The sequence below is a fragment of the Pteropus alecto genome, unplaced genomic scaffold (assembly GCF_000325575.1).
Source record: "Pteropus alecto unplaced genomic scaffold, ASM32557v1 scaffold220, whole genome shotgun sequence".
Taxonomy (NCBI): Eukaryota; Metazoa; Chordata; class Mammalia; order Chiroptera; family Pteropodidae; genus Pteropus; species Pteropus alecto.
This window is the reverse complement of record NW_006430043.1, coordinates 1,101,194-1,127,841: the sequence shown is the minus strand read 5'-3', so window position 1 is coordinate 1,127,841 and position 26,648 is coordinate 1,101,194. Positions and strand designations below refer to the sequence as shown.

General features: G+C 35.0%; 1 protein-coding gene, 1 long non-coding RNA gene and 1 other non-coding gene across 6 annotated transcripts in view; 1 reads left to right on the top strand and 2 right to left on the bottom strand.

Annotated features, from left to right (window-relative positions):
- ATF7 (activating transcription factor 7) overlaps nucleotides 1-17,039 on the bottom strand; it is an 81,252-nt gene extending 64,213 nt beyond the window's left edge. For 2 of the 4 annotated variants that reach the window (XR_003045619.1, XM_025045075.1), the window contains exons 1-2: nucleotides 16,588-16,601; nucleotides 966-1,034 (exon numbers count right to left, since the gene is read on the bottom strand). Coding sequence is in view for 2 of the 4 variants with exons in the window: in XM_006904512.3 (XP_006904574.1) it covers nucleotides 966-1,013 (48 nt within the window). In the remaining 2 variants the exon portion in view is untranslated. Of the gene's footprint in view, nucleotides 1-965; nucleotides 1,035-16,587; nucleotides 16,652-16,915 lie in introns of those variants that run through there. The other 2 variants (XM_006904512.3, XM_006904513.3) reach the window with 2 other exon arrangements.
- Nucleotides 17,040-17,087: 48 nt separating this feature from the next.
- Nucleotides 17,088-26,648, top strand: part of LOC107195544 — a 28,499-nt gene continuing 18,938 nt past the window's right edge. The window contains exon 1 of the long non-coding RNA XR_001516730.2: nucleotides 17,088-17,203. This is a non-coding gene — a long non-coding RNA (uncharacterized LOC107195544). The remainder of the gene's footprint in view (nucleotides 17,204-26,648) is intronic.
- LOC112478472 lies at nucleotides 21,642-21,760 on the bottom strand. Its single transcript, XR_003045858.1, has one exon. It is a non-coding gene; the product is annotated as a 5S ribosomal RNA (ribosomal RNA).

Here is a 26,648-nt window from a genome sequence, read left to right as displayed (position 1 = left end):
TTAGGAATATCTAGAACTTAACTCTTCTTTTTGTCTAAGTATTTACAATGTTTAATAGAACTAGTCTGCAGTCTCACATACCACCAGTAAGTGTCACTGGACAGTCATATGACATATTCCTAATTGAACAAAAATTCAACCCTTCAGGTTCCATAAAATGAGTTCATGAAGGCAGATAAAACTTTCTTTGTATTCCTTTCCTCATCCTTTGTGGATCATGGTAGTAGGGGAGGGTCTAGGAAGAAGAGTTAAGAAGGTGTAAAATGGGGGGGGGCAGTTTCAAAAAATTTCTTTATTAAAAAAGTATGAGGGAAAATATTCGACACGTAATGTACACATATGCAAATAATAACGAGGCAGCTGACATACACAACAAGGTTTTTCATGGCGTCAGACAAGGAAAATGGCTGAGAAGTCTTGCAGTTTATATATTGCTGTGAAATCTCAGGTTCTATGATGGATTTGTCTTTCCTAGATAGATGTCTGCCTTAGCTGCTAAAAATGATTTTCTGAATCAACAGTCAAAAGAAACATTTTTTTTTCTTATTTAAAAAATCCAACAGACTCTGGCAAATAGGGGTTAACGATGAATAGGTGCATTCTCAGCTGCCTATCCAAATGTGTTAAGCTGACTTTTATATCCGTGAAGGCTGAGGAGAAGGTATTTCTTAACTTGCTTTGTATTTAGATGGATAGGTTTAGGAGAGAGCAACATGTATTCCTCAACACTGTATGTTGGGAAACAAACACCAGTAGCATAACAATATGAAAGAAAGCAAGGCAGATTTCATTACGGTAGAGTGCCTACACTTCCTCATAACTTGGATTTACACACTGCAAATCCTCTGATCTGATTACCTCCAGTGATCACATAAAGTGCCGGCTTTAAACTCTTTGCCTTAGTGATAAAACAGCCACTTTGATTCACAACGAGACATTCACAATAAAGTATATTGTAAACGTACCTGTCCACAGCCTGGGGCATTGCACACAAATGGTCTGTCGTCTCCCATATTTCATATAGCAGAGCAGAGCTGAGGAGGAGGAGGTAGGGGGAAAAGTTATGTTAAATATGCTGGAGTTTAAAAAAAAGTGCTTCAAAAATATCAAGCCTAGAAACAGGTGTTCCAAGAATGCCATCTATCAAAGCTGTAAACACAGGCTACTTTGGGGAGACCCATTAGACAAGTGGCATATAATCTACTCAAATGAAACTTTTAATTAGAAAAATTTTAACCTAAAGTCAAGGAATTTCAAATCTTTTGCTAGATTCTCCCTTTCTGCCACAGTATACAACACAGTTCTCTAGTCTGCTGAATTACAACCAGTATAGTTCCCTATGTCAATAAATCCATTGAATGCTTGATGCGGAAGCTGTATTTCTGAACTAGAGAAGACCAAAATTTGTCATTTAATTAATTAAGGGATTATAGGAGGGGTGCTCCATTTTACAGGGCCATAATCTGGCTCCCTGGTGTATAAACTACGAGACTGTTGGCAAGGGCCATTTATCCCAGATTATTGCCAAAGAAAACAAAGCACCCATCCTATTGGGCTACACAGGAAATGATTTTCATTAATAAAAAATAAAAATAAAAACCTGCTCTCCCCACTGGGAGCCTCCTTCTCCCCCCACCAATCGTCTGTGGCAAATGGAGAAATATCGGTGCCCTTCCCCCTCTGATTCTATTTATGGCTAGGTTTTTAAAAGCAGCAATAAAACAAATGTCGACTCTTTGGGGGTTTACTGAGTGAATATGTTCCGGCTGTTTGTGCTTCTCTCGGCCACAGTTCTTGGGCTGCTCTGTTGTAGCCAACAGATGTGTGCTGCTGCAGGGGATAAAGAAATGGCACTAAAAGGCATCACCATCCATCCTCTCCATTTCTCTGAAGAATTTAACAGGACTTATGCTGTTGTTGTTTTTTAATTATTGAAGCTAAACTCTTGATATGCTGATTGAAATTCTTTGTCAAAGAACAATAATTCTAATATGAATGTGTTGGGGAAATACCTCATATCCCTCCGAGGAATAAAAATAGAGGTGAAGATGGATAAAAATTAGAAATGCAAGAAGATAAAACATTATTTTGAAAAGGTGGAAGAAAAAAAGAGGAAAGGGGACAAAAAACATTCTTTATAAAATAAACTCTTAAAGGACATTTTCAAACATCCTCTACGAGAGAAAGATATTTGAAAGAATATGAACAACAGAAGGTGAAAGAGGAAAAACAGCAATCTGAATATGCCTAGAAACGCCTTCAGAATTGTAACCAAATTTCACATTTTTATATTGGAGATAAACCAAAATGTCAGGTTAACCTCAGTCAGGCCTGCGTTAAAAGTAAAATGTTAAAGTGCTAGGTTAGATCAGGTAATCAGAAAACCATGCTTAAAACTCAGAGGGTAGCTAGGTGACATCTCTTCGACTCTCTTAAGAATCTGGGGTTGGAAACCAGTATTTCTGGCAGTTTGATCAGTAAATTCCACAACCGATGGGTATTTAAAATTGCGGGGTACCCCGTAAAATAGAAAGGGCTTCTTAGTCATCTTTCAGTGTGATAGTAACAGGGTCTAACTGTGAAAAAACTGATGCTGCAGCATTGCTGTAATGGAAGAGAGCCTGTATGTACCTAGGTGTACACAGATTTATATCACATTTAGCCAGGATAAATTGCTTCAATAAATTCTCTTCCTAGGAGAGGCCAGCTCGAGCTGATGATTGGGTACTGGGAAAATGAGAGCTTTATTCTTCTTTACACAGCCTCAGGCCAAGGGGGTTTTTTGGTTTGTTTGTTTTAAATACATGATGACTTTTTAGCACTTTCTGGAACTACAACATAGTACAAAAATAAATATAAGTAAATAAAAGTAAATAAATGCAAAAACTAAGGCCATTATGGCTGCAAACTCAGAGCATTTCTAGAAAGCAACTTACCTCTGGAAAAATTCCTAACAACTGCTGTGCTGGAGATAATTTCGATTCCTATTCCCAGAACCTGCTTTCCTAACATAATCATGAAATGAGAATTTTATTTCAACAAGGTCCTCTAATATATTTTCAACCAAGCAGTAAAGTACAAGGACCAGGGGAGGTACAAGGACCAAGCAGAATTCCTTATTTTTACCTGACTCTGTTATTTGAAGCTGTTTTCTTGGTTTTCCACCTAGAGAAGGTAAAAGGTCTTGGCTGAGGAGTGGAGTAGCATTGGCATAGGAAGTGATTAAATAAATAAATTCTGGAATGGTTTCCCTCAAATCAAAAATTCAAAATTTAAGCTGGTTTTGTACAATCACATCACAAGATACGTCTTCCATATTTTATTTAATTGCATGCTTACTTGGAAATAGAGATGAAAAATCATGACTTTCTAAAAGCAATTTAAGTGGGGGCAAAAACAAGTTGAGGGGAGGGAAAGCATTAAAATGTAACAGAAGCATTTTAAATATTCTGACAGTCACTAACTAGGATTTCCTGCTTCCTTCCCAATTTGCTGGCTTTTGTTTGCCATTTTCACCAAAGAGAGATCACAATGGGAGGAAGGAGGCCCTCTTTCTTAAATATCCACAATCATTCTTAAATCATTCATTCAATCTCTTGCCCCTTTTCTTTTCCATCATTCTGACATTTTCACTTTAAAGAGATTTGTCTTTTTAAAAAATTAAATATTTAACAAAAATAATAATGTCTTACCCTTTAAAAAATTTCCAGCTAACATTTAAAATATTGTTTCATCTCCAGTCTGCTGAATCAATTGCTATGTATAAAGAATGCCATTGCTTATTTGATACTTAAAACAAACTTCTAATTATAAGAGGTCAAATTGATGCCCTATCAAAAACAAAAAGCAACACATTTCTGAAGCATAAACAGACTGAGATGAAAGGTGAAATCTTGAATAATGATGCTGCCATTCACTAGAATTTAACTCAGCCCATTTGTTAACTGTACTGTTTGACAAGGAGATCACGTGTCTGGGCATGGCACTCATGACTGTCGTCTGCTTCTTGATCTTCAGGATGAAACTAAAGCATTTCATAGAACTAAGCAATAAATGACAGGCAAGGGAAACACATGTAGAGACAGTTCCAAGGGAAATGAGATGCTTTCAGTGGAGATGTTAAAACAGGGGAAAAAAATGCATAAAAAGGCTGTCCTAGAGGCCAAGTCTACCAAGGAATGCATAAAAAAAAAAAAAAAAGAGAGTTATCTGAATGCTAGGAAGGAAGTGAAGAAAATCTAAAGTTTAGAGTATGATTTTTAATAACTGGGATAATTTGATAAAATCTATGTTAAATAGTTTTGTCAGAGCCAGAAGTACAACCTAAAATGACCAATGTGTAAATAAAAAAATTGATTCTCTCATTATGTATATGTGTAGCTGTCTTTTTTTTTTTTAATAAAATGAAGATGGAGTCTGTTACTGAGGTCCACGAAGTCAGTTCTCTGGACTTGGTTGTAATGTGATTAACTGATGTTAATAAGATGGCTCAACTTTCAGTGAGGAATAAAAGTCATGTACAAACACAGCGAAGAACAAAAAGCAGATAATGCTAGGTACAAAAAATGAGAAGGGCATATGTACCATAAATATCAAAGATTCATGAAAATCTAGAAAGGGTTCAAACTAGCTATTGTTCGTTCATTCAAAAAACATTATTAAGGGACTACTAAGTGCCAGGTAGAGTGCACATAAAAAAGACAACAGGCCTTTGTAAAAAAAAAAAAAGAAGAAGAAGAAGAAGAATCACTCATCTGTGTCAAAGAAAAACCAGAGCTAGAGAGTAAAGTGGTAAAAAACGGATTTTATTCAGGACTACTGCAACAGGGGAAGAGACCTCAGTATAGAATTGGGCTTAAATCCAAATACAGCATGGGTAAGTTGCAATTTATAGCTAAGCACCAGGGTCAGGGGTTGCTAGATGGAAAATTACTAAAAGGAAACATGAGGGGAAGGGGATTTTGGTTAAACTGACCTAACAGGATTCTTGTTGAAGACAGGCCAGGGTGATCAGCTATAAGGGTGATCAGATATCGAGGGTCGGGGGATTCTTGCTAAAACTGGATTTTTATAAGGAAGTACACAGATGGGCCTAACGGAAGGTTCAGTAGCCTGACTAAAATTTGGACAGGCAAAGAATCTTTTCCACCTGGCATGAAAGATGCCAGGTAAGTGGAAAGAATGATGCCTTAATTTATAAGTTCAATTAGTCAGAGGTGATCAGTGTACATATCAGATCCCTTGCTATTTCACCTATTCTTTAGTGATTTATCAAATTGTTTTGCTAGCAATTTCAGAGTATAAACGAGAGCACAAAAAGTGAGGTTAACAGTCTTGGTAAAATATCCAAAAAGGAAGAAGTTTGAAATGAATAATTACAATTACTTTTTGGACCAAAAAGTAAATTTACTTAGTTTTAAAATTCATTAATTCATTAAATATTTTCTTCAGTGCCTACCATACACTCTAGGCCCCAGAATTCAACAGTGAATGAAACAGACAAGGTTTCTACCCTCATACTGCTTATAGTCTAAAAGGAAGAGACAAATACTAAGAGACAAAGTAAACAAAATAATTTTAGATTAATAGCAAATAATTCTATGAAAGAAATGAAATAGTGATGTTAGTGACTAGGAGTGGACTACTTTAATTTCATGAATAAAAATAAAATGGCTGTATTATCTGTGACCAAAGGGGAATGGGGTAGAATACAGATATCTAGGTTAAAGTTTCTGGAAGCCTTTCATCTCACAACATATAACATAGTTGATGTTCAATAAATATTTATTGATTTAATCTGAAGTCGCTATTCAAGTATACTTTACGAAAATTTAACAATGATCTTCAAATTTTTACAGAAAGCTGCTGGGACCACAAAACAATCACTGTGCAGGTATTTATGTATTTAAAGCTATACATATTTAAGACATAGTTAAATACATACTTACAACTACTTTGTGCCTAAGGTACTTTATGTGACTACACTCAACCAATTCTATGCTTTTCTTATTCAAATAACATAGAGGAAGCTCTATAGTTTTTGGTTAATGTTAAAAATGGGAAGGAGGGAGGTATTTGTCAAGTTAACCCTTAACTGATCCTGGAAAACAAAACCGAGGCCAGTGCTGTTAAGATATATTTTTAAATATAAAAGAATGCTAGTCAAGAATGCAGCAGAAAGGACACTTAATTAATATAGAACTTTGGGGAGTATAAATTGAGACAATCCTTCTGGAAAATAATCTGGCAATATTTACATTAAGTATCTTAAAATGCTTTATATTCATGAACAAATCATTCTTCTAGGACTTTATTCTGAGGCTAAAACCAGAAACATGGACCATTTATATATTAAAATGTTCATCACAGTCATATTTATAAAAAATAAAACAGGAATTAAATTAAATGTTTAAGAAGAATGGATGAATATAAATTAAGATACTGCCTTACAACAGACTATATTTAAGTTGTTAAGAGTAATGTTTCTGAAAGCTATTTAATGACATGAGAAAATGCTATACATGTGGGGCCTCAATGTAAAATTGCATATGCACTATAATTCCAAATCTATAAAAAAACAAACAAAATAATAAGCATAGAAAAAGATGAGGAAATTAACATAAAATGTCAATAATGGTTATCTCTGGATAACAGTATTCCAGGTGACTTTTTATTTTCTTCTTTGCACTTCAAGATTTTTCAGTCTCTACAATGCTCACAGGTTGCTTTTAATAAATTTAAAAAAATTATAATGTAACCTAATAATAAAAAATAATGTTAATCAGCATGGCTTAAGTCTATCTGCATGACTCGAAAAAACCATATCTATGAATTTTAAAAAGGCCTATATCTGCTAGGTTATTCTAAAGCACTAAATATTACATTTACAAACCATACAAAATTTGCTCATTCTCCACTAACACATTAAGTTTAAAACAGACTACTGGAAAAAAAAAACTTTCTAAAATTATAAAGCTTCATATAGAAATAGACATGGTGGAAACTTAAACATATCGATGCACAAGGTAAATCAAGCAGTTCAAGAGAGTTCCTCCTTTGTTGCCTTCAAGGACCCATTTTCAGAATCCCATGAATGCTCCCTAATAATGAGTATTACTTATATTAAACACTTAGAAACTGCCCCAACCATCTATCACAAAGGAAATAGAGAGAGCTGAAATCAAGCTTAGTAGGTACTGAATGCCTTTCAGCTCAGCTATAAACAACCTAAAAATTTTAGACAGGCACCCAAACAAAACTCTATGGGCTCCACTACCTTATGATATTAAAAAGAAAAAAAGTATACACAAACAGCTATCTTCCTAGAACACAATTCTGGATACTAAATTTCATACTCTAAGATAATTTAGCTGCTGCTAAGCAAAGAGTACAAACACTGAAGCTCTCTACACCACAGTGGTCTCAACATTTTATTCTCCATAGGATACTCAGCGCCTCTGTGATCTGCATCACATCTAGAAAACTGACTTAAGGGAGATCCCAATAAAAATATATGAACTGTGAGACTGTAATGCAGGTTATATGAACTCCAGAAAACAAAGAAGACTCACATTTCACTAGGTAGTAGATAATATTGGAATTGAAATTTCTGTTCCTAATTCTGGGTTCATTTTCCACTGTTATCATTTAGCATAAAAACAGTTTAGAATATTTCATTAGTAGGTAAATCAACAGCCCCCAAAGGATTATAGAGAAGACACATATATTATTATCATCTTATACTAATTAGCCTTATTGTTTTATATCAAGGTTTTTGTAAAGTACTTTGCTAAAAGACTTGAAAACTGGTTTAGAGTTATAAAAGACTAATAGGCAAAAGAATAATAGGCAAAAGATGAGTCAAGAGGTTGAGACTGGCCTGGATCCTAGTTACATGTTCTCACATACCCAAAATAAGATATAAAAATGGACACGTCTTTTTAAAATTCCTGAAAGTAGTTATATTGGCCAAATCCAGTGGGTTATCTTTTTTAAAAAATTAAATGTATTGGGGGTGCCACTGATTATAAGATTATATAAGTTTCAAGGGTACAATATTAGAATACATCTGTATACTGCATTGTGTGCTCATCCTCCAAAGTTCAGTCACCTTCCACTACCATATATTTGATCCCCTTTACCCTCTTCAACCTCCCTCCATCCTCCTTCCCCTCTGAAAAATACCATATTTTTGTCTATGTCAATGAATTTTGTTTGTTTCAGCCGCCTGTTTTTGTATGGCTTGCAAGCTAAGAATGTTTTTTACATTTTTAAATGGTTGAAAAAAATCAAAAGAATACTTTGTGACATTTGAAAATTATATGAAATTCAAACTTTAGTGTCTATGAATAAAATATTATGGGAACACATGTATTCTTTGCATGTTGCCTATGCTACTTTTGTGTTACAATGGCAAAGTTGAGTAGTTATAACAGAGACCTCATGCCTGCAAAGACTAACATATTTCCTATCTGGCCTTAGTTGCTGACTCCTGATATTTACACTATTATTAATTAAAATACATGGTTAATTAAGATATCCCAATTATGATAAATGTCAGTATGGATTTTAATTGTTAATAAAGACTTTCATAATGTGACTATTCAATTACTAATTTCTTTTTATTTGACTTTTCCTCAAATTTTAGAACTTAAGTTTTCTTAAAATAAGGTAATTAAGTTAGCTCCATAGTCCTAAGTCTTTAGCATATTCACCTGGGCACCTTGTACAAATACAGATTCATAGGCCTCCCGGATTCTCTTGGCTTAAGGGCCCAAGAATTTATACTTTAAAAAGTACCTTGGGTAGTTCTGAGACAAATGGTCAGTAGCCATCCTTTGAAAAGCACTAAAACAATTGAAAGCTTATACTCCTCCTACATGGTCAACAGCTGTTATTTTTTAAGTTTGGTACTATAAGACAGCAGTTCTCAAAGTGGACTCCAGGGATCCCTATAGTTTCCTGAGACCCTTTCAGAGGGTTCATGGATGTTCAAATCATACATGGGCAAAAAATCTATTTAAAGGGCAAGACAGGCCAATGTAGTTTAATGTAATAGAGCATTAAAAGTTCACAGACGTGGTTTCAGATTCTATACAACAGCTAACCTTTAAGAAAGTATCACTTTTCGGGTTTTGATGTAGTATCAAAGAAGAAAGACTATCTACAATTATCTGAAAAAAAGAATCTTTCCTTTTCCTATTACACATCTGTGTTAGCCCAGGTTTTCTTCATATACTTCAACCAAAACAACATATCGTAATAGATTGAATGCAGAAGCAGAGATGAGAATCCAGCTGTTTTCTATTAAACCAGACATTAAAGAGATTTGAAGCTCTTCCCTTAAATTTTTTTGAAACTATAGTTATTTGTTATTTTATTTTTTCATGTTGTTATTTTAAAATAAATAAGCACATATTTAAAACTTTTCTCTATTTCAAATAGGCTAAATATCAACAGATGTAACCAAGATAAACAAAAGCTCTTTGGAGTTCTCAATTTTTCATAGTATAAAGGCGGGGGTACTGAGACCAAAAGCCATTTGAGACCCACTGCTTTAAGAAATATACATATACAAATAGTAGAGTACCCTAGATTGATCAATCAAAGAAAAGATTAAAATAAATTTCTGGCTTTCAGGCTCAGACATGCAGGGACAGGTTTCAGAGAAAGGAGCCAGCTTAAATAGACCAAATAGTTTTGGAGCAAATGACTGAAAACAGATGGGAGTGAAAATTAGGCTGAATCATAAGTTAGGCAACATATGGCCAGAGTTTTGAACCTATCTGGAAGCAGCTTCATATAGGCAACTACTTGACTAGAACTTTAAGTCTCTCTAGGCTTTTAGAGGATTTAAGGAACTATTTTGAGCTATCCTCAGAAAGGTTAATAAAACAAAAACAAAGAAGCAACAACTCGCTAATGTGACAGCAGGAAGCAGAGTTAGAAATAAGTAGAGAACATTATATCTATTTATGTTTGGCCTCAATATGCATTTTAGAAGTAGAAAAATTCCTGGAAACTGATAGGTTGTCAAAATCTAATGCTGTGTTTTGCTTTTGCCTACTTATTTTCAGATAAAGTATGATCTTTAAGACAAATTCCAAACATATATGTGTATAATAGCAAACTATTGCTTGATCAAAACATAAAAAAATAAAGAAAATAGTGCTACAGGAGACATTAGTACCAAAAATACCAGAAAAACCATATTAAACAAAACCAACATAGTGTTACTCAAATTTGATAAAGCTTAAACAAACATTACTGGCAAGAAATTTGGTGCCAACACAAATCATTTACAGCAATCATATGTTATAGTCAATAAATCATCCTATTTAAAAAATACAATCATAACAATAATTATAATTATAATACATTATAATATAACTATAATTCCTGTTTCAAAAAGAATGGTTATGCTATTTTTTAATCTGAAAAAATACATATAATTTTCAACTGCATAGTAAGTTTTAAGCCCCAAATAAAATTTGACCATTTTAGCATATAAATCTCCTCTGTCCATTGTGTCAAAAAAAAGCACTATACCAGATAAAAAGATATTAATAATTCTACTCAAAGAAAGCAAGTAAATTGGGTGTTGCAAGAAGGTGAGGCTACAGCAGAACAACATTGTTCCCTTAGAGGCCCAAGTCACAAGCCCACAAAGTAATTTTTTAAGCTAAATTTTGGCTCTTGTTAGACTTTCATAAATTGATATTTATTAAAGACAAATGCAAGTATTGAATAGAAAAGAGAAACTTTTCATAGTGTAAATATATATGTGCCATCTTGTTAAAAATGTACAGCTGAAACTTATTGGATTTCATTAACCTATGTCACCATAATAAATAAATAAACAAACAAAAAATAAATAAATAAGAAAAGAGAAACTTTTTGCCCAGTTGGGTTTCAAATGTATGACATTTTGGATTAAAATTACCCAAAGATGAAAAAAGCTAATAAACTGAAGTCATAAGTTTGTAGTAAGTTTTGCTGTATTAAGTGTCCTTATATCCCTCATAAGACTAATATGGTAACTCGCCTTTGGTTTAGTTGAGAATCTATTCTAGATGTCTGCCTACAAAGTTTTAAAATTAGATAAATTTATCTTTTCATAAAACCTTTCCTGAATTGTAACATTCATCCTTCCTCTCCAAAGAAACCATAAAGTATCCACTTACTTTCAAACTAAACTGAATTTTGCTTCATTGTATACTGGCAGGGGGTACAGTATCTAGATTTTAAAAGTTTCTAAACCAAAGGACAAACACCCAAAGAAAAGGTAAGAAAATACTATGATTTAACAGGAAAAAAAAAAAAAATTCTTTCTACACAAAGTATTCAACAGGGAAATTCTGAAAATGTCATGATAAAATATTCTGACATGACTCAATGCAAAATATATATTGTTGTTGATTTTTGTTTTGTTTTTGGTTCAAAATAATTATTTCTTGTCATTTATGTTCCTTTTTGTTTATTCATTCCCAGTGGGTCAGTAGAACCATTTTAATTTCATTTTCTTTACAGTCTATTTTTCTTGAAGTTTCTTGATCTGAGCTTCTATTTATGAATGTTTGGATTGGAAAGGACCTTGAGGGGTCAACAAGTCCATCCTTCTGCTTTCCAGGAGAATTCTTAAGTAAACAATCTCAGATGGAGAAGATATCAAAAGAAAATATATCCTGTCCCTAACAGCATGCTACTTTATTCCATGTGAACATTTACATTTACAATTTGCGATTTTCTAAAAACGAAAGTAAAAATTAAAACCCCAAAAGAGGAAGGTGCTTTAAAAATGCATTTATCAGCTAAAATTGCTCAAACATAAATTCGATTATCAGTTCTAAAATTGACGCAGAAAAGTTGTTGGCTGCCAACATAAAGTCTTAGTCCCTAGAGATGTCTTCTGATGTTCTATCTTATTTGTAGCACCATTTCACCTACAACACATAGCTTGACAAACTCAGACCACCACAACAATAAAGTATAATTATAAACGGCAATTCTGTATTTTTTTTTTTTTTACAGGTGGTGTAGGTTTTTATTCCAAACAGAAAATAAAAAGTTAGGTTTAAACTGGAGAGGTCAGTATTACAGGAAGCTACAATACAATTGTTACATGGGCAATAGTTTAATTCTTTAATATGTAACTTAAAATGTTTAGGGAATAATGTTTCTTCTGAAAATAGTTTCCAAAACAGAATTTCATCTGATGACAAAAAGCATGCAACTATAAAGACACATTGTTAATCATTCTATATTTATTTTTTTAAAAAGGTGGGGAGCATACCAGAAGTCTTGGAAGTAGGAAAATCATACTCAATAAAATAAGGGGCAGGGGAGGTAAAATCCCTAAATAATAGACTGATAATTATTCTTTCCCAGGAAGATTATAAAATTAATAAAGATGGCTTATGTAATGCAGTAATCTACAGACACTAGCATATTTAAATAATAACTAATGTCTAACCTCATTTTCTTTTTGACAGGGTCTCTAGCCTAGGAGCTCAGGGATATGTCAGAAACAATATATTAGATTTCAACAGGGTACCTCAAAACTTTATAGGAAATATAGTGTAGATGATAAAACAGTACGTGGATTCAAAACTGAATTTCACCAACCCAAAAGGTTGATTAATGGATTAATATCAATCTAATGATCTAATGATAGCGTGCTGTTATAGCATTGCTCCACTTTTTGTTTTTATCTCTCTTAATCCCACCCCCCCACACACACATATACACTTCCACTCCTGACCTATGGATGTTGCCGTTTCCCCTCAAGAACTGGATCTCTGAAGGTGGGGCGTCTCCTCCCACATACTCGGGGCATGCACCTGGGGCCTGGTGCACCCGGGGTATGGTCCGTGGCTCCACCTGGTGTGAACCCAGGACCTTCTGCGTGTAAAGCAGATGTGCTAACCACTACACTATGGAGCCACCTCCTGCTCCACTTATATATATTTACTAGTGACATCAAAACCATAGGTGTTATGTTTATGTTGTTTATCGAATTTATCTATCAATGATAGAAAGATATGAGGAATGCCCAAGAGGCAAAATAACATTAACAGCTAAAACAATAAACCAAAACTAACAAGATGACAATTACAGGGATAAATGTAAAGTCCTCAATTACATTTAAAATATCAACTAGGCTTTAAAAATAGAGGTACGAATATAGTTAACAAAAAAAAAAGATACCACTCTCCCCTGTACTTTTTGTTGATCAGATTATATGTGAGATGTTATATTCAGATCATGATAAAAGCCCTAAAAACTTTTTTTCATTTAAAAATATTTATTGAGCAACTACTACATGCCAAGCACTACACTAATCTTAGGATTTTCAACACTAAACTGGACATAATCCCTCCACTCAAAGACTTTACAGCAAGAGAGACAAAACAAGTTAACAATTACAATATGGTGTGATAAGTATAGGAGAAAAGCGCTGAGTGATATAGAAGGGGCACCCAATTCAATCGGAAGGATTCTGGATAGGATAACAACTACGCTGAATCCTAAGTGTGGGTAGGCGTCACCTGGGAGAACTGCTACAGGGTTGTTGTGCAGAGGTAAGAAACAAACTGTTAATCACTGCAAGTAAGAAGCCCTAAAAACTTAGTCAACTAAGTTGATGAGGAGCCCGAACTTTATTAAAAAATGTCATTTAAGGAACGGCTGAAAGAATTTGGGATATTTACCCCAGTAACAAAAGCTTTACCAAGACATAACTGTCATGAAATAGTTAAAAGGCTACCGTGTTGATGAGGAATTGGGTTTATTTATTGTAGCTTCAGGTGGCAGAACTAAAGAGCTTCCGCACAATGTAAAGAATGTTCTAAAAGTGGAGCTCCAAAATGTAACAGGGTATCTGTGAAGTGGGGATCTTTTCCTTACAGCATTCTGAAGTTAAAAGACTGTCCCTCAGAGATTCCAAATATGATGCCTTTTCACATTTCATGAATATCCTTGATCCTAAAAGAAGCCTGTTAGGGGAAGGCAACGTTCAAAAATGAGAAACTTAAAAATTGTTTTCTTTGACATGTTTCTAAAGAAATGCAAGACTTTTCATGAACTCTAAAATCATAGTACGATTTTCTGAGAAACAAACAACAAAAATTAATGCTTTCTCTTTTTAAATGAATGCTACATTTGTTTTTCTCAAAGAAACAACATCTGCACCTTAACTTTAGTTTATCATGGAATAAGGGACAATTATATGTTAGCCTGCCAACTAGTCTCAAGAAGAGAGCTGTCTTTATTAGACATTATATGGCAATGCTATTTGCTCCACCCAAAACTTCCTCACAGGGAGAAAGCTCCTCCTTATCAGACGTGGATAGGAGACTGCTTGCTGTAACACTGACTCCCTCCTCCTGCAGCCTAGGAAAAACTCAGTCTTGACATGTACAAAACAGTAACTTGTGAGAACTTCAGAGTAGCTGTGTTCAGGCAGAGCCAGGGACTTTACTTGAGGCAAAGTAGTAGCTTAAGAGTTGGTTGAAAAAACAATTTTCATTTTGGGTTAGAAGTAGGGAGAGGAAAAAGAAAGGAGAATACAGTAACAGAATCCACTGACAATTAAAAGCCATGGTAAACAAAAATACTTAAAATCATAACACTGAAACTATCACAGAATGTAACCTTTGATACACAAATTTAAAGATGAGCAGCACTCTTCAGCTTTCTGCTGTGTGAATGCTAATGGGAAAAAAAAAACAATCTTGCATTTAATAGTGCCCAAGTCAAAGCCATCACAAATTCTAGGATGCAAGAATAAAACGAGGCATTTTGCTATCTCATTGGATATTTCTTTGTGCTGCTGCCAGGCAAACTGTGAAAATGTCTGAATGTCCAAAAGTAATGCTCTAATGGGAAATACTGCTACCCAATTCAGTAAGTAATGCTAAAGGTTCACTAATTAATTGATCTCAATGTGCTGTAGGGGCGACTTCCTGGCCAGGAGAAAAAGCTTCAAATGTCTCCTGAAAACCAAAGGTTACTACAAAGCAACATACTCTGGTTTCTCTTCATATTAACAGCTTTACCAGTATTTCAGATATTATTTTGCTTCTCAAAAGTAAAAGTAGAAGAGGAATGTAAAAGACAAATCTGTGCAATAGCAAATAAGTTATTAATTGGCTGTATTGGCTCAATTCATTTTTAAATAACACAACTATCAAACAAAGGGTAAAGGCTTTTCATTTTTTCTGTACAGAATTAAGAACAAACTGGTAAGACTACTTAGTATAGCTGCCAAACTTTAGCTTCTTACAGACATGTTACATTTCGCAACAGTCTGCACTTACCTTACATCCTCCATGTTTAAGTACAAATTGTGTTTGATTTCTCCTAACCCCTGCCCTAAGATACAATGACATATCTTTAGCTTCTGAGTCTGGATACAAAGGAAGAAACCAAAAAATTTTCACTTTTTTGAAATACGTGTCCATTTTATTTATATCATTTAAAAATATATAGCATAAGCTAACGAAAACTAATTGCAACCATCCACTTAACTCTTCAAGAATATGAGTAAGATCACATTTAATAAAAGACCTCAGTTTAGTATATTTTTCTGTGCTTAGAATACCTATAAAGACAGATGTCTCTACAAGAATTACTTACACTATTGCAAAGTTTTAAACACAGGAATCAAGAGAGCTTGCCGAGAAAACTCTGTACAGCCCCACAAACCTACACATATTATGACACAACCCTCAGAGATAATAAAACACTCCTGTTAAGGAGAAAACAAACTTTTAAAGTTAGGGAAGTAGCAACACGGGAATCTGGGTAGGAGGTGCCCTGGGTAGTAAACACCCCAGTCAGAGAACATAACAAGCAATTCAGAGCAACACATAACTCCCTACGGGGCTCCAACTTGGACCGCTTATGTCCCAAGCCCCCATCCCTGAGTTAGGAAGAAATGAAATGTGGGAAAAGAAAGAGTGGGAAAAAGGAAATCAGAGTAGAAGTGGTGAAAGTGTTCTACTTTTCTCCTTTTCTACCCCTATCCAGCATTATGGCAGGTTGGTCACCAGACTGGGTGCCATATCCACCAAAAGCCCTAAATCAATATCCTAAGTTTCTTCTGATACCTAGGCTCCAGACCTGTATATATTAGCCGTCTCCTTTCCAAACACCTCCCCTGCACCTCTGGATTCCCCCATATCCTTTTCAAAGTGATGCCTTTTGGCTACAGAGCCCATCCCTATTAAGTCTTCCTAAACTCATACTTAATTTTTCCATATTCATACTTTTTCTCTGAAATCATGTCCCTGATATTTTTTATAATTCAATCGAAATGCCATGACTCTAATTTCCAATGATTTATCCCTCTTTCCAGCCAAACCCCATGCCATGTTTTCACCCACTCATCCCTACCTCCTGCCTATTAACTCTGCTTCTTCCAATGCCAAGCCCCTAATCCCACTCTTTGAGAAGCCCTGGGTCTTCAACCTTTCTCTCATTCCATCCCATTCCTTGATCCTTCCATTAAGCTACACTAGACTTCCATTCCCTCAGGATTCAACTCCCCTCTTCTCGCCACGCCCTGTGCCCCCCGGGGCTACTTACCCCCAAGTTCTCCCCACACTTCAGGCCTCTGGCCCCGCCTTCCCCCCAAAGGAAGGAGGCGGGATTTTTTTTGAGGGACGGCACACCGCAAGGTAAAGACGATCTCCCATTAGTGCTCATCGCCGCCAATCGTAGCTTCCTTCTCTCTTATTGGCCACCGTTACTTCATTTCCCACCCTCTTCCTCAGACAGGGCCCGGCCACCGCCTCTGCGCCCCCGTCCAACACAGACTGGGAGGGGAGACCCCGGCCTGGGACGTTGGGACTGGCCAGAATTGAAGGGGAGGCTCTCGTCACATCATGGACTAGTTAATGTTAACAGGACTCACCCGCTGGTAGCTCCGTCGCCTCCCGCCCGCCCGCGCTCGGTCCCACAATCTGTTTCCAGCTCCTTCTTTCCCCCCTTAGCCGAGCAGACACTTTCCTCTCGTCCGGCCAGGCGCGCTCACCTCTCGCGAGATATTGGGGGGTGGGGGGGTGGAGGAAGGGCGAGATCCGTAAGGCCTGAGTTGGAAAGAGGCCGAGGGGCGGGGCTCCGGGAAAATGAAGGGGCAGATTTTCGGTGGGCAGGGCTTGCCAGCGAGACTGAGCGAGTTGGGGACACACAGTTCACGAGTGTAAGGCTGAGAAATGTCCGGGGCCGGGGGGGAGGTTGGGGGGGGCAGGGAAGAAAAAGAAGGAAAGGGAATTCTTACAGGTGCCTGTTAATAGTGATCCAAAAAGTGAAGTAAATATTTTAGGAAGTGATATTATCTCGAAGGAGCGCACTTTAAAAACGAGACAAGATTACACCTCAGTGAAGCTGTTAAAAAGAAAAAAGTGGAGGAAAAACCCGAGGCCGGTACACAGGGGATTCAGAGTTCCAGACAGTTGAGTAGTTGCATTTTCTTTGCATCACTGTGGCCATGATCTCTGCTGTGTGTGTGGCTGTATAAGGGGGTAGGTGAGAGGAAAGTATTTCAACTGCAGAAACCGGCGACTTTTAAAACGTGTTCATGTTGTTTCCACTATCCTCCAAATTCATCACTTCCTTAATGGCAGAGTAGTTTGAAATACCGTTAGCCCTAGAACTGGAATGAATAGAAAAAGCAAGCCCCCAGCGCAGCAATCCTTTCATTTAGCCCAATGGTCTTAGCTGAAATGCTCTATGAATTTCTTTGCAATAGGGGGAGCAATCCCATTTTACTCAAAAAATTGTAATGATCAAATGAGGTAATATATATGAAACTGGGAATTAAAAAGCACTATGTTTATTACTCAGCATTTTAACAAATACTTAACAGGACATGTGTGCAAAGCACTGTTCTAAGCCTGGGGAGAAGAGCAGCAGACCACCAGGTTCGTGCTCTAGTATAACATATTTTGGTGGGGAGAGGGAGACAGTTAATAAGCCAATAAATAGTTCAGTTAGTGGAGAGTGCTTCAGGTAATGAGACAGAAGGAAGCAGCTTTACTCCGGATGTTGAGAGAAGGCCTCTTTGAAGAAGTAACCTTTGAACCAGGAATTGAACTATGAGGAGACAGCCCTGGGAAGATTTTGGGTAAGACATTAAAGGCAGAAACTGTATTAAGAATTTTCTCATATGGTTACCAAGAGGTAAATTTTATGTTACTTTTTTTTTTTACAACGTAAAAATAACTTTTAAAAAATATCATAGTTATAAGGAGAGTTGACTCAAAATATTACCTATGGGATCTCTTTTCCCTCAGGTAACTTCCTTCTGCAACTTTATATTACGAACTTCCTGCCTAAGATCTCATTTGTCATCATAACACTCTCTGAAAGGTAGAAAGAATCCAGGTGATTTCTCCCTCAGTAGCGAAGGTGACCCAGAAGCATAGAATCATTTATGTTCTTGTGAAGTGAATTGAGAAAAGTTGAGAGGAGTCTTGGCTTCCAATCTACTCTCTTCCCTAAAAAAATTCCTACTTAAAAGAATATAATCGTAGAACTAGATCCTCAAAAGAATACAATTGTAGAAACCCTCAAAATTTGTATGTAACAGAGGTGGCATTACAAATCACAGTGGAAGGGATACTACAAATTGTTAGAATAATTGGCTATTACATTACTCTATACATACAGAAAAAATATGATACCTAACATTTATAGATTCTTCTATGTTCCAGGGAGCATTTTAAGTGTTTTATATGTATTAATTTTTTCAAAATTTATATCTCCAACTATCTCTCCCCTGAACTGTAGCAGACTAATCTCTCCAACTGCCTACTTAACAAATCTACTTTGAAATCTGTATTTCAAACTTAACATGTCTAAATAAATTCTTCCTTTCTCTCCCACATGTGACAGTTCCCTAGTCTTCTTTATCTTAGTAGAAGGTACCTCCATTGTTCCAGCCACATTTTTAAAATTGAGATATAATTCACATAGCATAAAATTCACCTTTTTTAAAGTGTACAATTCAGTGATTTTCAGTACATTCGCAGTTATGCAACTGTCACCAATATCTAATTCCAGAACATTTTATCACTCTTAAAAGAAACCCAGACTCACTAGCAGTCACTCTTCATTTACCCCCACCAATCTACTTTCTCTTTTTGTGGATCTGTCATAGACATTTTATATAAATGGGATCATATAATATGTGGCCTTTTGTGTCTGGCTTCTTTCACTTAGCATACTGTTTTAGGGTTCATTTATGTTGTAGCGTGTATCAGTAATTTATTCCTCTCATGGTAGAATAATATTCCATTGAATGGATATACCAATTTTTTTGTCCATTCATCATTTGATAGACATTTGGGTTGTTCTCACTTTCGGGCTATTATGAATAATGTTGCTTTGAACATCCATGCACAAGTTTTTAGGTAGACATTGTTTTCAGTTCTCATATACCCAGGAATGGAACTGCTGAGTCATATGGTAAATCTATGTTTAACTTTTTGAGAAATTACCAACTGTTTTTCATAGCAGCTGCATCATTTTACATTCTCACCAGCAATGTATGAAGCTTCCAATATTTTTGCATCCTCACACCAACACTTTTATTGTCCTTCTTTCTGATTTTAACCATCATAGTGGGTGTGAATGAAGTGGTATCTTAGTGGTTTTAATTTACATTTCCCTAATGGCTAATAATGTTGAACATCACTTCATGTACTTATTGGCCATTTATACATCTTCTTTGGAGAAATGTCTATTCAATTTCTTTGCCCATTTTGTAATTGGTTTACTTGTTCTATTATTGAGTTGTAAGAATACTTTATATATTCTAGCTAATGGACTCTTAACAGATATATGATTTGCATCTATTTTCTCCCATTTTGTGAGTTCTTCCAATTTATCTTTTGTTGTGCTGTTGGTGTCATATCTAAGAATTCACTGCTTAATCCAAGGTCACAAAGATTTACACCTATGTTTTTTTCGAAGATTTTTATAGTATTATCTCTGTATTTAGGTCTTTGATCCATTTTGAGATAATTAAAAAAGTTTTTTCAATTATAGTTGACATTCAATATTATATTAGTTTCAGGTGTACAGCATATTGATTAGACATTTATATAACTTACAAAGTGATCTCTCAATAAATCTAGTACTCACCTGAGACCATACATAGTTATTACATTATCAACTGTATTCCCTATTCTGTACTTTACATCCCTTTGACTATTTGTAACTGACAATTTGTGCTTCTTAATCATGTTACCTTTTTCACCCCGCCCCCTGATCTCCTCCCATCTGACAACTATCAGTTCTATGTTTCTATGAGTTCATTTCTGTTTTGTTTATTCATATATTTTGTTTATTTTTATTTTTATTTTTTACAGTAGAAAAGAACAGTTTTATTAGACAGGAAAGTACACTTCTAGAAGTGGAAGCGGGCCTGAGCAAGAGAAGCGTGGCTCGAAAAGCTATATTTTGTTTTTTAGATTCCACATATAAATGGAATACCACAGATAGTATTTGTCTTTCTCTGTCTGATTTATTTCACTTAGCATAACAGCCTCTAGCTCCATTAATATTATTGCAAATAGTAAAATATCATTCTTTTTATGGCTAATATTCCATTGTATATATGTACCACATCTTCTTTATCCAGTGATCTGTCGATGAACACTTAGATTGCTTCCATGTCTTGGCTATTTTAAATAATGCTGCAGTGAACATAAGGATCCATATTTCCTTTCAAATAAGGATTTTGGACTTCTTCACATACATACCCAGAAAATAAGATTGCTGGGTCATATGGTAGTTCTATTTTTAATTTTTTGAGGAACTTCCACAATGTTTTCCATAGTGGCTGCACCAATTTGTAGTCCCACCAACAGTGCACAAGAGTTCCCTTTGCTCCACATCCTCAGCAACACTTAGTGAGATAATTTTTGTACATAGTATGATATGGGGGTCCAATTTTATTCTTTCGCAGGTAGATACCCAGTTGTCTCAACACCATTTGTTGAAAAGCCTATTCTTTCTCCCATTGAATCGTCATGGCATTCTTATAAAAATTTAGTTGACCTTAAATATTTGGACTTATTTCTGGTGTCTCAATTCTATTCCATTGTTCTGTATGTCTATCCTTATGCCAGTATCAAAAAGGCTTAATAACAGTACCTTTGTAGTAAGTTTTGAAATCAGGAAGTGTGAGTACTGCAACTTTGTCCTTTTTCAAGATTGCTTTGGATATTCTTCTGGGTCTCTTGCATTTCTACATGAATTTTAGAATCAGCTTATCAGTTTCTTTAAAAGAGCCATCTAAGATTTTGATAGGGATTGCACTGAATCTGTATATTAATTTGGGGAGTATTGCCATCTTAATGATGTTAAGTCTTTCAATCCATGAATATGGGATGTCTTTCCATTTATTTAGGTCTTCCTAATTTTTTTGAACTGTGTTTTGTAGTTTTCAGTGTACAAATCTTTCACTTATTTTGTTAAATTTACTCATAACTATTTTTTCTATTTTATTCTATTGTAAATGAAATTGTTTTCTTTCTTTATTATTTTTATTATTTTAGGCAAGGCAACCCTTGGTTGACCTCACAGATTAAAAGGAGCTTGTCAGCTTACAGTCCCTTATTTTTTATTTTTTACGCCTATAGCACCTGGTCTTCTGAGGTGGTCTCCCATCCAAGTACTAACCAGGTCCGACCTTGCTTAGCTTCCAAGATCAGATGGGATCGGGCTTGTTCAAGGTGGCATGGCCATAGGAAATTGTTTTTTCTTAATTTTGTTTTCAGATCGTTTATTGCTACTGTATGGAAATACAATCAGTGTTTGTATACTGATCTTATATCTTGCAATCTTGCACTTTTTTATGAACTCTAATAGTTTTCTTATAGATTCTTGAGGATTTTCTATGTATGAGATCACGTTTGTAGAGATAGTTTTACTTCTTCCTTTTCAATCTAGATGCCTTTTATTTCTTGTTCTTACTTAATTGCTCTAGCTAGAACCTACAATAAACTTTGAATGGAAGTTGTGAGAGTGAATATTCTTGGCTTGTTCCTGATTTAGGAGGAAAGACTTTAGTCTTTAACAATTAAGTATGCTAGTAGCTGTGGATTAGTTGTAGATGCCCTTTATTGCATTAAGAAATTTCCCTTCTATTTCTAGATCGTTGTGTATTTTTATCATGAAAGAGCGTTTGATTTTATCAAAATCTTTTTTTCCTCCTCTTTAATTCCCCATCCCCACCACACACACTTCCACTCCTGACCTATGGATGTTGCCGTTTCCCCTTAAGAACTGGATCCCTGAAGGCGGGGCATCTCCTCCCACACACTTGCGCATGCACCTGGGGCCTGGCGCACAAATTCTTTATCTATTGAGATGATAATGTGATTTTTGTCTTTTATTCTAGTAACATGATGTATTCCATTGACTGATTTTCATATGTTAAACCAACCTTGCATTTGGGGGATAAATCCTACTTGGCCACAATGTATAATTTTTTGTTGTTGTTGCTGTATTTCTAATTATTTTGTAGAAGATTTTTGGGTCTATATTTATAAGAGATATTGGTCTGTAGTTTTGTTTTCTTGTGATACCTTTAGTTTTGGTATCAGCATAATACTGGCCTCATAGATTGAATTGAGAAATATTGCTTCCTCTTCTATTTTTAGAAGTTTGTGAAGAATTGGTGGTAGTTCTTTTTCAAACATTTGGTAGAATTCATCAGGGAAGCTATATGGTCTGAGGATTTTCTTTGTAGGAATTTTTTTTATTATTACTGATTCAATCTCTTTGTTTGTTATAGGTCTATTTAGATTTTGTATTGCTTCTTGAGCCAGTTTCCATAGCCTGCATCTTTATGGACATTTTTCATTTTGTCTAGGTTATCTAAGTTGTTGGCATATGATTATTCTTAATATTTCCATATAATCTTTTTTATTTTTGTAAGGCTGTTGATAATGTGCCCGTGTTCATTCCTGATTTTAATAATTTGAATGTTCTCTCTTTTTATTTTTATCAGTTTAGCTAAAGTTTTGTTAATTTTGTTGATCTTTTCAAAAAACCAACTTTGGGTTTCACTGATATTCTCTATTATTTTTCCATTCTCTATTTCATTTCTTTCTGCTCTGATCTCTATTATTTCCTTCCTTTTACTTGCTTGTTCCTTTTTCTCTTTAGCTTAGATTATTGATTTTTCTTTTTCTTTCTTTTTTTTAAAGTGAGGCAACCCTTGGTTGACCTCACAGATTGCAAGGACCTTGTCAGCTTACAATCCCTTATATTTTTTTATTTTTTACACCTATAGCACATAGTCTTCCTAGGTGGTCTTCCATCCAAATACTAACCAGGCCCGACCCTGCTTAGCTTCTGAGATCAGATGGGATTGGGCTTGTTCAGGGTAGCCTGGCCGTAGACTTGATTTCTTTTTTTAAAATACACTCTTGTATAGCTATAAATTTACCTGTAGGCATTGCTTTCACTGCATTCCATAAGCTTTGATAGGTTATGTTTTCATTTTCATTCATCTCAAGATATTTGCTAATTTCCTTTGCAATTTCTTATTTGACCTATTGGCTATATAAGAGTGTTGTTTAATTTCTGCATATTTGTGAGTTTTACAGGTTCCCTTTTTAATTTCTGATTTAATTTCATCATGATTGGAGAATGTATTTTGCATTATTAAAATACTTTAAAAATTATTAAGATTGATTTTGTAGCCTAATATATGGTCTATATTGGAGGTTTCATATGCACTTTAGAAGAATATGTGTTCTGTTATTGGATGGAGTATTCTATAGATATCTGTTGAGTCTAATTGGTTTATATTGTTGTTCACGGCTTCTCTTCCCTTGTTGATCTTCTGTACGATTGTTCTATCCATTACTGAACATGAGTTAATCCCCTACAACAACATTTAAATTTCAGTTACAATGGTATATGAACTGTGAGTACTTGCATGAAGTACAAACTTCACTGCTAGATAAATGCACAAATTACTTCTTAAATATGTGCACAATTAGTTAGCGATCATGTCACTTCTTTCAACATTGCCTGTGATTGGTCATGTGCATCTGTTATTCAGTTTGTACACAGACAGCAAAGTGTGTAGTTGTGTTACCCCTTGTCTTCCAGTGATAACCCATATGATGCTTTACAAAAATGGACAATCATTGGCAACAAAAATAATAGTGAAGAAAGAAACAAAAAGTGATAGTGCAGGAAGTATGATTCAAATTGAACATAAGTGGAGTTTAGAAAATACAGCTGAGTAAGGGAATGTTGACACTGGAGCCATTATAGAGACTCAATGTAAGAAACCAAAGAAACAGTGAAGGTGAACTTATTGCCATAAATGAGGAAAGTTACAAAAAGAATGAAAATATCCAAGAGGAAATGATACCGGCAAAAAAAAAAAAAAAAAAAATCACACGAGAGGAACTCTCACATATTTCCAGGCATTGAAAGTACAAAGGATAAAATATTAAAAGATGATCCAAATTTAGAAAGCAGACAAACAGTTTACTAAGGCATAGAAAAGGTATTCACTCTGTATTGTAAGTTATATGACAGGAAGGCAAGCACTGTTCTAACTCTTCTTGATACATTTTTACAAAGAAATAAAGCACTTTAATTCTCAAAAAAAAAAAAAAGAGAAAGTGGAGTATTGAAATCTCAACTATTTATCATTGAACTGTCTATTTCTTCTTTCATTCTGTCCTTTGTTGCTTCGTGTATTAGGGGCTCTGTTGTAGGTGCATTTATGTTTAAAATTTCTATATCTTGATTAATCAACTATTTTATCATTTTTAAATGTCTTTGTCTCTAGTAACAATTTTCTAAAAAATTTCAATTGATTTTATTATTACGATTGACTGAGAGAAAATACAGCTGGCAGTGAAAGATACCACTTATTATATACTTTTCATAACATGTGGTACTTATGTCTAAAAGTAGCTGCAGACATATCCAGTGGTATTTATGCGAATGTGGAATAGTTTATAGGCAATTACAATGAAGGGCCAAATTGCTTAATAGAGTGCTCTGGATTTTATTTTTATATATCATCATCAAAATGCAATTACTAAGTGACCATCAGCATATCATTATTATTATTGTTATTTTCCTGATAATTTTGGGGCTTTGGGTTGGTTCTACAAAGCTAATTAAATAGATTTTATTGCAGAAATCATGTGTGACTTCTCACCATCACCTTCTGCTTGCCACTATCCTCAACAAAAGATACTTTGTGGCACACATTTTTTAATTAAATAAAAATGGTAAAAAGTAGTTAAAATTTATAGAGAGCTCTTTCAGTACTGAAAATCAGGCCTAGAAAATATTCCAATTTACTTTAAAAATTTCCTTTGGATTTCCAAGGCTAGAATTTTATACATGCTTCACACTTCCCATCAATTTTAGTTATTATTTTATTTGATTATCAATGCTCAGAGTGTTGTATTGTTTAAGTGGTTTTTTTTTTTTTTTTTTGCATATTGAGTTGATGCAAATTTTGGCTTTATTGAAACATAATAGACATTTAGTTGCTTGTATTTACATTGTACAATTCAATGAGTTTTTTTTAACTTCTAGTTGGCATACACTAATATACCAGTTTCAATTGTATAGCATAGTGATCAGAGATCCATATAACTCACAAAGTGATCACCTCACTAAATCTAATAGCTCTCTTCCCCCTTACGTATTTATTACAACACTATTAACCATCTTCCCCATGCTACACCCTACATCTCCATGTCTATTCGGCAACTATCCATTTGTACCTCTTAATCCCTTTGCGTTTTTTTTACTGTCCTCCAAACCCCCCTCCCATTTAGTAGCCCTCTAAATATTCTATGTATCTATGAGTTATTTGTTTTTGTTGTTGCAGTTGTTGATTTTGTTCTTTAGAGTCCACATGTACGTGAAATCATGTGGTATTTGTCTTTCTCTATCTGACCCATTTCATTCAGCGCAATACCTTCTATCTAGGTCCATCAAAACAATATCTTTTTTCCATCCCTTTCCTGTTAGTCTGTGTATGTCTTTTAATCTGAAGTGAGTTTCTCATAGGCGGGCATCTTAGGTAGGTGTCTTTTTTTCTTATCCATTCGACCGCTCTATCTTTTGGTTGGAGCACTTAATCTTTTCCATTTGAGGTACTTGTTGATAGGAATGTAGTTATTACTATTCTTTTTTCCTATTTTTTGTTACATGTCTTTTTCTTCTTAAAGAAGTCCCTCCAACATTTCCTGTAATACTGGCTTGGTGGTGTTAAATTCCTTTAGCTTATTTTTGTCTGGGAAGCTCTTTATCTGTCCTTTGACTCTAAATGATAGCTTTGCTGGATAAAGTATTTTTGGCTGTAGATCCTGGGTTTTCATCACGTCGAATATTTTGTGCCGAGCCCTTCTGTCCTTCATGGTTCCTTTTAAGAAATCAGCTGTCAGTCTTATGGGTACTCCCTTGTAGGTAACTAACTGCTTTTCTCTTGCTGCTTTTAAGATTCTCTCTTTGTATTTAACCTCTGTCATTTTAATTATGATGTATCTTAGAGTGGGCCTCTTTGGGTTCATCTTGTTTGGGACTCTCTGAGCTTCCTGATGTTGTATGTCTATTTCCTTCACCAGGTTAGGGAAGTTTTCCAT